The sequence below is a fragment of the Numida meleagris genome, chromosome 2 (assembly GCF_002078875.1).
Source record: "Numida meleagris isolate 19003 breed g44 Domestic line chromosome 2, NumMel1.0, whole genome shotgun sequence".
Classification (NCBI taxonomy): Eukaryota; Metazoa; Chordata; class Aves; order Galliformes; family Numididae; genus Numida; species Numida meleagris.
Genome location: NC_034410.1, coordinates 122336398 through 122353977, shown reverse-complemented (window position 1 = coordinate 122353977; position 17580 = coordinate 122336398). Strand labels below are relative to the sequence as shown.

At 37.9% G+C, this 17580-nt stretch overlaps 1 protein-coding gene across 1 annotated transcript in view; it reads left to right on the top strand.

Moving 5' to 3' along the window:
• Positions 1-17580, top strand: part of MMP16 (matrix metallopeptidase 16) — a 188151-nt gene that overhangs the window by 74029 nt on the left and 96542 nt on the right. Inside the window, exon 3 of the mRNA XM_021386792.1 lies at positions 17333-17481. Coding sequence (XP_021242467.1) covers positions 17333-17481 — 149 coding nt within the window. The remainder of the gene's footprint in view (positions 1-17332; positions 17482-17580) is intronic.

Genomic DNA, 17580 nt, shown 5'->3' with positions numbered 1-17580 from the left:
TGTTCATGGCAGGGGATTGGATCCGGATGGTCCTTAAGGTCCCTTCCAAACCAAGTTATTCTATGATTTTATATGAATGTCAAGCCTGAGGGTTTTTTTATTCCTTTTATTTTTTTTTTCCCAACAGCAGAAAGTACTCTGTTCCTTTTCATTAGTAAGACTTAAGAAATGAAGTATTCAATTTGTACATTAACAATTGCTAACTCAGTCACTATTTTTTCTTGTTGCTGTTCTTATTTGAAAGCCTGGATCTGTTCAAAAATGTGGGTGACACTGGGGGGGAAGTGAAGGGAAGTATGCTTTTTTTGAGGAAATTCAGGCTTTGTTACTCACTTGGGTTGTCCCAGCTCAGATTTTCACAGTATTTTATTGTAGATCAAGTCTAGAAAATATATGATAAATTGAAAGTAAATGAGTATTAAATAAGGTACTGCTTGAGATACTTAAACATAATGTTTGCAGGATACGTATGTTAAATACCTATGAGATTAAAGGAGCTATTATATTTATTAATTAGAAATTCAATGTCTAAAATGTACTGGGTTACTTGTTTAGCATATTATCCTTCTTCATGGTATGGAAGATCATGCCTTGCAGGAAAAGAAACAACAAAGCACCATGCAAATATATTTTTCTGTGTCCTTTTACGCTGTTGTGATTCTATTTGCACGCTTGAGCTAGAAAAATAATGTATTTATACAAAAACCTCTGCAATATCTGGGATCTTATAAATGTTACTTGCGATAAGTATTAGGAAATTGTTTTCTTGTAGAAACTTTGTTTTTTAATATATAAAAGTATAAATAAATCCTAATCTTGCTGTTCGTTGATAGAGACACTTCTGCCAGGTACTGAGTACTCTAAGCATCCACTGGAACTTCTGGCTATTGAAGGGTACTCAAGAATTCACAGCTTCACATCCTAATTAAGCAAAGCTAAAATTGTTCCATTACATTTTTAAATTGCAATGCACCTGACCATAGCCCATAGGGGAGCTAATAAAAGATAATACTGTGGTTTGCTTTGAAGCAATTACTGTGTGTCCCTTTCTGCCTGCAGGAATCACCTTGTCACATCCCTCACTTGCATCAATCTACCACTTCCCCTTCCCCCATTCTATTTTTGTAAACTTGCCCTTTAACAAAAATAGAGTTTAGAGGATGACATAAAAAGGAGAATTGCAGATGTACTGAAATATATGCAGTCTTTCTGCTACTTGCTGAAGCATTAGAGACAGCTGGTAAGTTAGTGTACTGCAAGCAAAATAGACTTACTTGTCAAATGAAGTATGAGAACTTTTTATCTTTATGAAAGTAGGCGGCTAATACAGCTAGCCTGAGTTGGTCATATTCTGTCACTGATCTACACCAAGATGGTTCATGGAAAGGGAATGTTTAACTTCAAATTTGATATGGTCTTTATTATAGCAGGTAGCTTTCTCTGCTTTCTGTCTTTTTCCCTGCCTTAACATCTATGGCAGAAGTCAATTGTGAGATTCTGCAATGATTTTGAAGCAAGGATAATGTCTCACTCATACTAAATTCACCTATTCTTGCTTCTTAAGATTTGAAGTCTAGACAGAAAAGCTACTGTGTTGACCTATAATCCATGCTAGATCAGAATTTATAATTGCTGAAAGCGATTTTTTTAAAAGTGTAAAGCTATTTATCCAGTATTATACTTACCTCTGCAGTTGTAGTACACTGCATGGTGCCGTTCAAACTACATGTACAAGAGGAAAATGTGACAGGTGTTATTTGAATAAATTATCAAAGAGAATTAGTAGAAGCAAGCATGCAAAAATGTGCTAGACTCTGATTGATCCCTACCATCCCCGTAACAGAGTCAGCTTCTCCCATAGGCCTTTTCTGATAGAGATCTGGAAATGAAAGTGCGGAACATTCATTATAGATCAACCTCCCATGGAAATTCCTTTACTGAAACAACATCTTCAAAACTAGGATGTAAAGAAACTGAAAGAAGCTGGGAGAGAGGACTAGCCTATTTGTGTGCTGGCCTTTCCTTTTCATTCTTACAGATTCAGATCAGATAGAGTTAATGTGCAGTTAAGTGGATTGTCTTCATTGGAAAACAGGAAGAGAGCGGCTGAAGTTAAAGGTTGTTCTCCTTCCTCCCAGCTGTTCCTAAGAAATTTTAGATTTCAGGGATTATATTTCCTTTCTGCTCCCTGGTGGAAGGAAAAAGATTTTTTTCTTTTGAATGATGTGTTGTAGTACTTACTTTTTTTTTATTATTATTATTATGCTAAGTGGACTAAATAAAGGCACTTGGGAAACCACAGCATTACCTTTTCTGTTCACTGCATTCTCTTCCTGTCTTCCTCTGGGATGGGACAACCTTATAGTATCTACAGATAGTGATGTGTCTTATAAAATCCATGTTCAACTTCTATTTACATTTTCTGCAGGAAAACATGAATCAGTTTTTTAAAAGAGCCATTCGAGTACTGCAAAATATCACATCACATTCAAATATGGAATGATATTTAGCACAAAATCTTTAGAATGTACATCTTGAACATCTGACTTTAAAAAACAGAAGACAAATATTTTGAATTTAGAAGTGGTTTTATTATCAATTTATATGTAAAAGGTCTTTTTAACGTAGGAAACAAACATACTGTTTCATAAATGCTCACAGTGCAAGTAGTGACATCAGTAGTTGCTGAAAAGGCATAGAAAGGAAGGAAGGAAGAGTAACATTCAATAAAATAAAGGATCTGTCTGATTCAATTGAATACATTTCCACTAAAGGCAACTTTGCTGTTGTCCTTAGTGTAGCCAACTGTTTGTTTTTCTTTAAGACACAGACATTCAAACATGACTAGAGTACTGTATGAATTTACATGCAGTCTTACCTGTAAAGATGCAGTCAAGAAAAAGCCTGTGAAGTATAAACTCACAACAAATAAGCAGTATATTATTACATTTCTTCTCTTTCGCATCCATGCAGTTTGAGTTGAATCCATAATATTATCATATTATTAAGGGCATAAATATCTATATGGGAAAGATTTGAACAGATATTTCATGGATACTTCAATGATTAAAAATACTATTTTTCTTATGTCCATAAAATGTAAAAATAAATTTGGTAATGCAGAAAATTAAATATGTAATACTGAGAAAAAAAGTTTTGCCAAGTCACATTTCCTATATATGCTTAACTTCTGTTATCTCTGTTTCACTAATGTAAACTTAAAACTCCATGAACTATAATAATACAGTTTTATCTAATGGATTCAAATACCAAGTGTCAGATATGGTTTGAAAAATCATTTCCTCAAAGGAACTTTGCAACTTGACCTTTTGATTTTATTACAATGGACTGCCTTCCCATGGGCCTTTATAAAGTAGCACAACACCATCTGTTGGTACATTATGTTTTTATTTATTTCCTATGTAAATGTCTTAGAATAAGGTTTTAATACTTTTATTAAGATAATTCAAAACTCCAAAGATCATCGTGTTCTAACACCCCTGCCATGGGCAGGGTCACTAGATGAGGTTGCCTTAAGCACCATCTAACATGGCCTTGGGCACTTCCAGGTATGGGTCATCCACGGCTTCTTTGGGTAACCCGTTCCCATGCCTCACCACTGTCATTGTAAATAATTACTTCTTTATATCTAATTTAAATCTAACCTCTTTCATTTTAAAGCTATTACCCCTTGTCCTATCATTACATTTCCTTGTAACAAGTCCCCCTCCAGCTTTCTAGTAGACTTCTTTTAGGTACTGAAAGGCTGATATAAGGTTTCCCTGGAGCCTTCTCTTCTCCAGACCAAACAACCCCACCTCTCTCAGCCTGTCCTTGTAGGAGAGGTGCTCTAGCCCTCTGATCATCCTTATTACCTTCCTCTGCACTCCAACAGCTCCATGTCTTTCTTGTACTGGGGGCACCAGAGCTGAACACAGGATTCTAAAAGTGGTCTTATGAGAGCTGAGGGGGATTTTCACCTCCCTTGACCTGCTGGTCACACTTCTTTTGATGCAGCACAGGCTTCTTAGGTGTCTGAGGGACTCCACTCATCACTGGTCTCCACCTGGACATTGAGCCCTTGATGACAACTCTAAGTGCAACTATCCAGCTAATTCCTTACCCACTGAATGGTCCATCCATCAAATTAATGCCTCTACAATTTAGAGACAAGGGTGTTGTTTGTGACAGTGTCAGATGCTTTGCACAAGTTCTGGTAGATGACATCAGTTGCTCTTCCCTTATCCACCAACACTTTAATCCTGTTGTAGAATGCCACCAAGTTTGTCTGGCATGATTTGTCCTTAGTGAAGTCATGTTGGCTGCCACAAATCATTTCCTTATTTCCCATGTTCCTTAGCATAATTTCCAGAAGGAACTGCTACATGATCTTACTAAGCACAGAGGTGAGACTGACTGGCCTGCCTTCCTTCTTACAGTTTTTAAAAAATGAAGGCTATGTTTTCCCTTTCCAAGTCACTGGGAACTCCACCAGATTGCCATGACTTCTCAAATATGATGGATAGTGGCTGAACAACTTTATCTGCCAGTTCACTCAGGACCCACAGATGTATCTCATCAGGTCCTACGGAATTGTGCACCTCCAGGTTCCTTAGATGGTCTCGGTCTCAAAGCTACTCTTCTCCTGCAGTGTGTGGCTTTTCATTCTCCCTGTCTCTGCCTTTGGCTTCTGCAACTTGGGTGGCTAGAGATATTGCCAGTGAAGACTGGAGCAAAAAATCAATGAGTACCTCAACCTTCTTCATATAACCAGGTAACCAGATCTCCCATTTCCTTCTGGAAAGTGTTCACATTTTCCCTAGTATTCCTTTTATCACCAGCATATCTATTGAAACTTTTCTTGTTGCTCTTTACATCCCTAGCCAGAATAAATTCTATCAGGGCTTTAGCTCTCCTAACCTAAACCCTAGATTCTCAGATAATTTCTCTATATTCCTCACAGGCTACTAGTACTTGCTTCCTTTTTGTGCTTGAGTTTGTCCAGGAGCTCCTTGTTCATCCTTGTAGGCCTCCAGCAATTTTTACCTAATTTCCTCATGTGTATATATTTATACGTATGTATATAAAATTATATAATTTAAAGCTGTAACCTTGAAGGCATGCCAAATAATGGTGATTTTTCACCTTTGTTTTATAACAGTACACAATTTCTATTTGTCTGATGTTGATGATGATGATAATGATTTAAAGACTATAAGGAAAAAATCCCTGTTACTGTTAAATTTTACTGATACAAATGACTCTTTGGAAGTATGTGACTGACTGCGATGATATTCTCAGGGCATCAAATAGTCTCTGATCATTTCCAGCAATTTGATTGTATGGTGCTTGTAAAGAAATCATTAAATGTATTTCCTTTGTTGGTTACTACATATCTGTGAGGTCTTTTCTCTCTTGTCATGGAATCTAAAACAGGAAAAACAAAAATACAAGCAGTTACTAAGCTGCAGGAGCTATGCAGCACACTGTTTCTTTGATTGGTGTTTAGTTCCCTGCTTACTTTTAGAAATAGTGAAGAGGAAGAAATAACTGCGCTAAAATACTGTGATGATAAGCACAGTCAAAATAATGCCAGCAATACAATGATGGATTAGTCTAAAATAATTAGTCTGCAGGTGAGTTAGTGCAAAGCTATAGAGATCAAAGATGCTAATACCAAAGCAATGACAAGGTGGGGTTTATTCTTCAACTTTGCGTAATCTTCAGGAGTGTGATGAGAGAGTCACTTTGAACTCTTACTATCCTTGAGACATCACAAATTTACAGTTGCATTTAGATAGCATTTTATGTGTTCCAAGCCCTGTCTGGATTTTTGCAATACTGTGATGAGAAAAGTTTGAAAATATTACTTGTACTTATCTTTGCTGCCAAGAAATCCAACTAATTTTCCCAGGAACACATAATAGGCCTGTGGCTCAACCAGGACTGTTCTGACTCCAGCCTCATCATTTGATATATGCCAGTCACCTTAGCCTGTCCCATGATGTTCTGGAACTTAGGTATCTGAATGAACCAAACAGTTACAAATGACAAGCCTTAGAAATCAGTAAAAAAGAGAAAGAAATCAATTCCGAAAAGATCAAGGATGTTCCAGGTGTGAACCTCTCAGAGAAGAGAGAAAGAGGCAAAAAAGGAGAGAGAGAAAAGGTTGGCAGGGACAAATAAAAGGACTTGTAGAGAGTGGAGGTTATAGGATCCTGTGGGCAATCTCCATACCACAAAAACCCTCTGATGGTTTTCAGAGAAGTAGACTACAATTCTTGCAAAACATATTCTAGAAAACAGACTGCTTAGCTATCAGGCAAAAAGTAGCAAAGCTGCAACCAAGTGCTTCTTTTGTTTGAGATTCATAAATAAAATTTGCTACAGAACAGATAATGTAGAAAGAGAACTTTATGGAGAATTAAATTCCTGGGACTTTTTTCATCTATGAATATGAAGACTTTCTCCTCCTAATCTTAGAGCACTCTGCTAGATAAGTTATTATCTTCAAGACTTCTCCCCACCCCCCCAATTTTTTTCAGTGACTATGGATGACAACTAAGAATTGCTCATTCTTTCTACTTTGTCTTTTTTAAGAGATTTGTCTTTTTTAAGATCTTAGTTTTGGCTGTGATAGAATTATTTTCTTCAGTGTCTGGTATGATGGAGAAAAACAATGTTGATAACATGCCAGTGTTTATAGTTGCTGCTACTCAGTGTTGTACAAAGCCAAGACCATTCTCAGCGAAAGGCCCAAGGAGTTCTGAGGGAACAGAATTAGAACAGCTGACTTAAACTGTCCAAAGGGATATTCCATACCATGTGACATCATGCTGAAGGAGTTTTGAAGGGGTTGGGATTTCATCTCCATCTCTTCCACTGCTCAGGTGGTGAGCTGGGCATCGATCAGGGGGTGGTGAGCAATTTCTCATTTACATATACGTATATATATTGTCATAATTATTATCCTTTTCCTTTTCTCTATCTTAGTAAATAGTCTTATCCCAACCCTTGGGTTCTACTTTGTTGTTTTTATCCCCAGTTCTCTCCCTCATCTCACTGTGAAGGGAGAGAGTGAGTGAACAACTGTGTGGTGGTCAGCCACCTGCCAGATTAAACCACAACTGAAAGGTGATTGCGGTGAGAGCGGGGCTGGTCTCTTCTCACTGGTGACAGGTGACAGGACAAGGGGAAATGGCCTCAAGTTGTGCCAGGGGAGATTTAGGTTGGATATCAGGAAAAACTTCTTTACAGAAAGGGTTGTTAAGCACTGGAACAGGCTCCCCAGGGAGGTGGTTGGGTCACCATCCCTGAACGTGTTTAAAAACCGTTTGGATGTTGTGCTCGGGGTCATGATTTAGTGGTGGGTTGTTAGAGTAGTATGGTTAGGTTGCGGCTGGACTTGATGATCTTGAAGGTCTTTTCCAACCAGAGCAATTCTATGATCTTCTATGGTCTAACAGATTAAATGACTCAGAATTCATTGTACATATTTGGGTTGCTTCAAAAGTAATGCTCTCTATTTATTTCCATGGAAACTACAACAGATACAAAGAGCACAATAACACTATTTGATAGAGAAAATTCTCAGCTACAAGACATTGTTTTTCAACATTCACCATTAGCTATGCATTATCACCAGTGATGAAAAAAAGCCCTCCATGCAGCAATCATAAAAATCTGCATCAGCAGAGGTACCCACTGTCACAGTCACCATTGATGAAATGCACCATCCACCAACCCACTGTACTATACATCCACTGTTTGATCTCCATAATGAATGTTCAGCGAGCATCATTGTATGTCAATGAGTGCCATTCTTTCCCAGTGGAGGAATTCAATTCCACACCTTTGCTTTATACACACTTCCAAGTTAGATGCCATTTTGTCAGACTGCCTCTCTGCTGTCATCTGTCACAGGGCAACAATATGTAATGGAATATTGGTAGAAAGGTTTAACCTCTACTGCCATATCACCAACATTTGCCTCTGGCATCATGGGCCAACATAATAAAATAGGAGGCATTACTTTTGGAGCAGCCCTCCTATAACATCGGCCTGTGTTTCTTCTACACTACATACCATCCTTCTTTTCACATGATCTTTCAGTCTGTCCTTCCTGTAAGTTATTTTCTCATTTCACATTAATCTAGAGAGTATCTTTTTCCGATGAAGGAATTGAATCTCATTCTTAGTTTGTTCAGAGTAGCAGGATAGGAATCTCTTGCTTCTTATAGCAAACTATCTACTTTCTATTGCATAAACAGTAATGATTAGTGCTGGTCCTTTTTTTGTCCTCATGTTAGGAGTAGTGCCTGTGCCTTAAGGGCAGTGCTAACTGTTCAGGAATATAAGAATGAATGACTACTGCTCTTCTTGTTTTAGAGATCTTGAAGTGATAATACCAAATGAGACCCCTCCTTCTCCATGTGGAAAGCATCTGTTTAAGAAAAGCACTCACTATAATTTTCAAGGGGTACATGCTTAGCCAAAGTTAACAGTCTTCTGTTTAAAACCAAAGTTTTTCTATGAAGTCACTTGATCAGTGTCTGTAAGAATTGCTGTTTTGAGTCAGACAGCCTTAGGACAGATTCCTGTTTGCATCTATATACTCTTCTCCCTGTGACCTAAAATATACATTTGCTTCAAGTGAGGAGTACTATACACAGTAAAAGAATCTATCTTTTTCTTTGATTGTATGAGAAAGAGTCTGGAATAATTTTAGTTACTACAACAGACCTCAGGGGGAAGGTGGGGGAACAAAAGAAAGAAAGAAACAAAAAACAGTAGATATACCAGTAATTACTTATATGGATTTCTGATCCCTCAGAGGTTTTTCCATCATTTCAACCAGTATGAAAAGGATTCTGCAAGTCTTCAAGATTCTTCAGTTAAAAATCACAGAATCACAGAATTGCAGAATGGCTGAGGTTGGCAGGGACTTCTGGAGCCATCTGGTCCAACCCCTACTCAAGTAGGGCCACCTAGAGAAGTGTGCCCAGGACTATGTCCGGATGGCTTTTAAATATCTCCAAGGTTGGAGGCTCACCCATCTCTTCACACCTGCACAGTAAAAAAGTGATTCCTGGAACCTCCAGTGTTCCACTTTGTGCCCATTGCCTCTTTTCCTGGCACTGGGCAACACTGAACAGAGCCTGGCTCCATCTTCTTTGCGCCCACTCTTCAGATACTTAAAGACATTGTTGAGATTCCCTCTGAGCCTCCTCAATTCCAGGCATAAAAGTCCCAGCTCTCAGTCTTTCCTCATAAGAGATGTACTTCAGCCCCTTCATCATCTTCATGGCCCTTGAAGCTTCAGATTTTTCTCTGAAGCAGTCATGACTTACCCAGCCAGATTATTCAACACAACATCCTTAGCATTGCAGAGCATTTCATATTTTCAGAGAAGCTATAGAAATTCTAGTAAGATGTATGGACAGTGTTTCCAGACATACACTGTATGAGGGAGTGTTTACATCTACTAGAACTGTTAGTTTTATTTATGGAAGCGTTTCCACTGGTCTGGGTCCATGCCAGACTTCTCTAGAGGTTTCTACTAGTGACTGGAGAAAATTTCCCTGAGAGACTAATGAATAAGTTTATATTCTGCAGTCAGCAATAAAAATATATATATACTATTATGAGTAATGATCAAGGTACAAAGAGTTTCTTTCCAGGGCAAAAATTTGTGTCATAATCTGTTGTAACACTAATGCCTTCCCTGTACAGACACTCAGTAGTGAATAAAGAATGTAATTCCTGCTTTTGGAGCTGAATAATATCTGGCCCCTATTCCAAGTGTACTTAAGAGTCTCTCAAGCACAGCGTTACATGCAGATCCTACCTCTTCTACTTACTGGTTACCTCTTTTATTCCAGTTCTCTCAAGGTACGTTTTTTTTTGTTGTTGTTTGTTTGTTTGTTTGTTTTTTCCATACACAACCATGACAGTAAAGCAAAAGATTTAGCACATTTTAACTAAAATAATAATAATCATAAATATTGGGAAAAAAACATCATTTTTGAATATATTTTGCCCTTTTACTTGTGCCACTTCTTTGTTTTAGGTTATTAACCAGGCAGACCTTTTGCAGTCTTGACTTGCAGTGGAATTACCCTTTGCTGTACACTTGCATGGGGAAATTCCACACTCTACTCCATCTTCTGATTTCATATAGGGTGAGATATACACAAACATGTACTGGCAAATCTGGTTTTTTTATTGAGACTTACATAATATGGATGTTCTGTTTCCTGTCTGTTTTGTAGCAGGAACACAGGAAAAAACATAAAAAATATACATATTAAAACAGTGGAAATTATTCAACTAAAATTTAATGAAGGTTTAACGTAGCTGCAGCAACACTGAACTCAGTGAGGCCTAATTTGTCCTCTTTCTGGCTCACTGTGAGCTCAACTCTGCTGCTTTTAGGACTACATCTAAGTATTTACTATAGTGTGGTTTGAATATATACATATCCTATAGACTTCTTCTATTTAAGACCCTGTTACAAATGTTTGAATCCACGTTGAAATTGTAGATACTAATGAATCTGAGACCATGCCAAAATAATATGTGAATTGTTTTTTTGAGTCTGTCATAGCAATACAGAACACAAGAAGTGGACGCATTTTTAGGTGAGGAAGAGCTAGGTCATGTGAAAACTAAATGTTATAAGCTTGTATTTTGTCTCTTCTTTGGCAAGAAGACAGTTGTTGCCACAGCTGATACAGTCACTGATTAGGTCTCTGGTTGTACCAAGTCAAGTCTTACAGGAAGTGGCTGAGGGAGCTGGGATTGTTTTGTCTGAAGGAGGCTCAGGGGAGACATAATTGCCCCTACAACTGCCTAAAAGGAGGATGTGGCAAGGTAGGGTTTGGTCTCTTCTCCTAGGTAACAGCGATAGGATGAGAGCGAATGGCCTCGAGTTGTACCAGGGGAGATTCAGGTTGGATATTAAGAAAATTTCTTCTCCAAAAGAGTGTTAATGCACTGGAACAAGCTGCCCAGGGAGGTGATGGAGTCACTGTCCCTGAAGGCATTCAAGAGATGTGTAGATGTGGCATTGAGGGATACGGTTTAGTGGACACGGTGGTGAGTTGACGGTTGGACTAGGTGATTGTAGAGGTCTCTTCAAACCTTAATGATTCTACAATTCTGTTCTGTAATTTATCTTGTCAGTCTTTTCTGTAGACTAAGTTAGATTCTGATAGTCTGTATGTTCCTTTTTGCTTTAAGGGGGAAATATGTAGGTATGGATTTTTCTCACTAGATAGGTACCATATACAACATACACTGTGTATGCAGTTTTCTTTATTCTGTAAATTCACATTCATGTTTTCTGTTAAAAAGAGGAAACATCAATAAAGAACTGGTGGATGCAGAATTAAGAGGCAGAAAAAAAAATCAGAAAATTCCCTATACTCTTCTGTGCAAGTACTTATGTACATCTGGCTATATCTGGCTCTTTACCTGTCAAGTTGACACTGAAAAGTCAGTATTAGCTGCAGAAATTAGGCCTGTAACTAAGTCATACCATTAACCATTAAAACCTTGCAGCAATACAACATCACTAGGAGGTAAGCATGACGGAAATGAAAAAATGACATTGATGAATTATTCTTCAGATTCTAATATATTGCATCAGTTTCAGCAGTAGTTCATGAATATCATAATAGTGCAGAGCAGTTTCAAGTGGTGTCACTGTAGCAATAACAAGATGAGATGCAAAATCTGATGCAGATAATAACTTTGGAAATTGCAGATTAGCAGAGTATATAATTAATTGGCCCGTGCAGAGAACTAATCTGGCTATACAGATGCTAATTTTAGAGGTAGCTTATTTACCTGTATCACAGCCTTCAACTTCTTTTCAGCACTTAAACTGTTAAATCCCATGGTGTGCAGTAAAATTTAGATTCCTAAATGCGTATTTTTTGAAACATACATCTTGAATTACACAGGCATTTTAAATGATTTCACGTACAGTGTCTTTGGTAGAAACACCTTAAAAAACAGAAGTCAAAATATTTTGAAACTATGAAACCTCACCGTTTTACTCAGTACCTGTAATAATCTGGCTTTTATGATAAAATCTGAGAAAGGAACAGAAACACATGAATAATAATGATATGCAAGTGCACTACTGAAGATGTTTATGAAATTGTTTTGATCCGTGCTTTCTTAGCTTGTTTGATTTACAAAGCTTTCAGGTTTATAGAACATAAATGTACTGTAGCTTATACTGTGCACTGTCATTCAGCAGCACGAATGATTCACGGATAAATTCTTGTCTATCTTAGAAATCACTGAGTTCTCAGATACTCTGATTATCATCATAATAGTCTTGTTTCATCTTTAATTATTATATATGGATTTTCTTTGTTCTTAGTAACATTTTAGTGATAACATACTGTTTTAAAGATCATTCCTTTTTCCCAAACTAGCAAAGACCTGAATGGCTGAAGTTCATTGGTGTATTTCATACACTTTAAATTAACCCATACTTTAGAGGAAACAAGCATACAGACAAGTGCCAAAATGATATCTATTCTGTAGCCAGATGGTGGGGATAGCCCAGCATTTTTATCAGATACAAATGAAGATAAAAAGTTCTTTCTCTCGTGGCGGGAAACACACACACCAACAACCAAACAAAGTAGCCTAAGCATATTGTCAGTGTTTGAGTATTCAGGTCCTTCTGAACCTAACACTGTTCGTTTAAACTCCAGTGTTTGTTAATAGGCCAACAATGGGAACTAACATACAAATCTAGGGCAAGCAGATGTTTAGTAAAGAGAGATTTTAGCTTCTAATTTCCTACAGGTTAGTATGAACAATGAAAAGTCTCTGAGATTAAACAAATGGGGTTCCTTTATTTTAAAAAGGTTGGAGTGACTCACATAAGAGAGTTCAAATACATAAAAGGCTGCTGCAGAGGGGAAAAGAATAATCAGTTCCCTTCACCCATAGAAGGTGCAATTAGAAGCTACAGGCTTCAATTACAACAATGGAGATTCAACTCTGAGGCAAACCTCACAGCAGTAGGGTGGCAAAGCACTATAATAGAGGGGGAAGTGATACAGCCTGTTGTCTTGCAGCTATGTTTTTCTGTGTTACCATAAGAGGGAGGTTACTTGGCTGTCAGATTGCTGCAGGGCAAAAAAGTCTTTCCCAAAAGCTCTACTTGAAATAGCAGTATTTAATCTTTCTATTCTGTATAAAGGAATGGGAGTTAACACTGATTTTGGAGTCTGTGCGAAGTGTCTCTGTTGGCATTCTGGATTTTATGTTAACAGAATTATAGAATGGTTTGAGTTGGAAGAGACCTTAAAGATCATCCAGTTTCAACTCCCTGCCATGGGCAGTGTTGCCACCCACGAGCTCAGGTTGTCCGGGACTCCCATCCAACCTGGCTTTGATAGGTTATCCACAGCTTCTCTGGGCAACCTTTTCCAGTGCCTCATCATCCTTTGTGTAAAGAATTTCCTTCTAACATCTATGTTAGATGGATCTACTTCACAACTTACTTTTACCAAGACAATATAGTTTCTTAGGGTGACAGATGAATAGCTGGCACTGTTATCATTACTAAGTGTGTTAATGCAGAGAGACATTTAATTGCATTAGTGGGAGAGTGGGAAATTCTTGTGGCCATAATTTCTTGAATAGGTTGCCTCAAAATTACAAGGCTGTGAGAAAAATTGTTCTAACTTGTTCTATTGTGGCTGCCTCATTCTTTTTCTTTTCCTCTTTGTTATTTTCTCTATCTCTATATTTTGGACTTAAGTTTCTCATTCATAGTTCCCACCACTTGTACTGTGCGCAACTCTTAGAAGCGTATTTCAGTTATCTGGAAGACTGAGCCAAGGTCCTTCAAAATCTGGTAGCAGAAGACTGGAGATTCTGAGGAATAACACAGGAACAAAATTTGTTGTCTCTCGTCTCATTTCATAATGCATGATAATACAGAACACTAATAGTTTTTAATAGTATCAGAACTTGCTCTCAAGCATTTGCTGGTGTCAGTGGTTTACGGGCTAGTTCGGCCTGGTTCCGTGACTAATGGGGTGGGAGGACCCACGGAGCCACGCTCCGGGAAAGGAGAAAGGGGAAAAAGGGAAAGGGTAGGGAGGTGGGCCTAAAACAAAACAGCAGCAACCATCTGAGGAGGAAAGCTAATTTACTAAATATAATATCAAAATGCATGATAACACAATATAATACAATATAATACAATGTAATACAATATAATTGGAATTGTAGCTAATAAATCAAATAAAATGAGAGAGAGAGTGTCCAAAAACCGAAGGCTTTACTCTGATGCTGAAGGCAAGAGACCTAGGGAGCACACATGCAGCTGAGATGAGCCGGGGAGTGAAAGGGAATAGAGGGGATGTCCCGTGATTTGCGAAGAGTTTTATTTTTCCCTCTGAATGGAAAAGGGAAACAGAACAACACAAAGTCCTCTTGGGAATGTAGTTCTCTTCTAAGATCCAGGTATACCCGGAACTATAGACGATCCACGGAACTGGAGCATTAACTCTTTAATTCCCAATGCACTACATGTTGTTATGGTGTGGAATACCGTTAACGAAAATCATAAAACCATGGCAACTGGTTATTAGTCTTTGGAGGCCAATTTGTCTGAATTTTCAGAAAAAAATGAACTTGCTTTCAGACTGTCCTCCAGCTGTCCAGTATGTAGGCTTCTATTTGCTATTTTGAACACAGAGGTGGTCTTCTTTTATTCAGTATTAGGGAGTGATTATCAGACATCCTGTATTATAAGAAGGGAATAGGCTACACTGTCCTTTCTTGCTGTTTCTGGGCCACCTCTCTTTTCATTTTCCCCTGTGTCTGCAGCAGCACTGTGCTTAATTCCACTTTGTCCAGTCTTTTCCCTTTCTGCCATGAGCAATACTCCCCCAGGCTCTTTCATCTCTCTTTCTCCTTATGACTTTTCTGATTTAGATATCCAAAGCTTTAGCTACTGGTAACTTATAAGTCCATATCCCTGTCTCCTTCAGTTTTGCTGCAGTGAGGATGTTTTTGAGTGGTGAGAGGCCTCTTAAGCCTACCAAGCAATTTTCTGTGCCCTTAACACTCAAATAGAACATCATGGATAGCCTGCTGAGTGTCTGTATACCAAATTCATGCTGAGAAGGTGGCATTGGTTTAGGCAGCAGTGATATGCTGCTCAGAATTATTTTTCTTCCCTAACTCATCATTTGTTTTAATATCACACTGACATTCTTCCCCTTGACTTTTCTGCACATACTTGATGAGTCTCAAGATAACTCCAGTCTTAAATGTACTCTTTGTAAATATTAATTCACAGGAACTCTACATGTTACCCTGAAATCAACGCTCTCTAAGTCAAACTGATCCATTAGTTCCGTTGTCTCGTTTCTACATATCAAATTGCTCTTGCCAGCCTTCCACCTCTAACTGTCCTTTCAGAGCCATTCTCCAATAATGGAAGGAAAAGCAGACTTCCTACAGGAAATGAGAGATAAGCTAAATTATCTGTGTGATGACACAAAATAATACAAACTTAAAGTTCACAAGTTCATCTTCAAAGCAGAAAAGTGCAAGTCAAGGGTATGCAAAGTTGAATGTGGGTACAGACTGTAGCAATTCGATTTAACTGGAAATAAGAGTGTCATCCTATCCATTAAATATGCTCTTGTTCTCATTTCTGAATGGCTCTTGTATATAGAGATAACGTGAAGGTGAGAAGGGTAAGGCTAAATCTTAATCCTGTCTGTATTTCATTCTTCTGTTGTCTGAAGCTTGTGAAAATTTTGAGATTTTGTATGTACTGTGCACTGGGTAGGAAGACCTTTTTAAATTATAAATATCTGAGCTCATAACCTGAAGATTTTCCCTATATCTAGTGCTAGTTTGATCCTTTACAGTGTTCACCTGTAATATGTTTTCACTGCACAATAAAGTTAACCATAACAATAAATTGATCCACTTGATCTACTTGAGGTACTTCCGTGGAAAGCTTATTCTTTATAACTATGTAAAATGGGAGTGCCCTACAAACACAACCACCTGGGCAGGACTCTTCCAGCTAAACTTAAGGTTGAAAACTGTAAAATGCATTGTTTGGTGTCAGAGTGTGTCAACTGTGTGTATGAGGCACACAGAGCTCACAGTGCACCATAAGGGGAGAGTAGGTAGATGCAATTTGTTAAAGTAGTGATTCTGGATCTGTGAACTGGGATGTGACACACCTGAGAGAGGTGACTGAACATAATTTTTTTTCTATTTATTATTTTTTTTAAAAATGGAAAATCAAATTTATGGGATTGCAGGTGATTTGTTACAGTGAAGAGGGAAATGAAAGGAGTACAATCTAATTGTACCTTGTATAGTAGCAAAATGTGTGCTTTTCACTGTGGTGAGGTGTTCCAGTCCTCAGATGGGAAGCTAAGACATTTTCAAAGATACATCAGTACTCTCATCAGCTCAAAAGCCTTACACTGTGTTTTGTACAGGCTAGATTTTTAGAATACTTAGAAACATTAGGATAACTGCAGCTACGTGTTTGTGAAACATTGCCTCAAGAGGACAGCATGTTTCTGAGAATTTTCCAGGTGTACTTAAGATATTGGCTTTAATCCATAATGCTTTCAGTTATTTGGACCATGTCCTCTTCCTCTCACTTCTACACAATTAGGAGCATAAACAGTTGGCGCTAAATCCATCTTGATCTGAAAAGGAGGATCCTCTTACCAGGGAGATTCCTGTAAGTGTGCACAGACTCTGCTGCTTCCCTGTCTCCCAACCACTTGCTCTGCTTATGAGCATGCAAGTTTTAAATTCCTGAAAAACCAAATCTCTCCTCACCCTCTTTTTTTTGTGTTCTTTGAGAGAAGATAAGTGTGTGAGAGCTACTGTGGATTTGTTATAGTTGGTGAATATTATTATGTACCCTATGTGACATATATTGTAGATTTTACATTTTCCCTGCTTTAAAATTCTTTGAAGTGCATACAACCAGGGATAGGTGCTTAAGCTGTAACTTCAAATAAATAAATACATTAAAAATATTAGAAGCAGGTAGTTTCAGATAATAAAGAGAGCTGACTCCTGGGTATGAAATGCTGTGAGTCTTGAAAGAGCAGAATCTTTATTAAAGGAGAAAAAAATAAAAGCTATAGAGAATTTTTTCTCTGCAAAAATACCTCCAACAAACTAACAGGTTTTTTGCTTGATGAATTAGAAATTTCTTTATAAAGCATACAAAACTAATTACTGGGGAGCATTTTACTTACCTCTAATTTCTATTTAATAGCCACTGCACTTGTCATTGCAGGTATGGTTACAAAAGTATGGCTACCTTCCACCAACTGACCCCAGAATGTCGGTGTTGCGCTCTGCAGAAACCATGCAATCAGCTATAGCTGCCATGCAGCAGTTCTATGGCATTAATATGACAGGAAAAGTGGACAGGAACACGATTGAGTAAGTAACTGGTACTGAACTGCTCTTGACTTTTCTGTTTCAGGAAGAGAAAAATAGAAATGGCAAAACTTTATGACACATGAAGTGGGGTGACCAGAA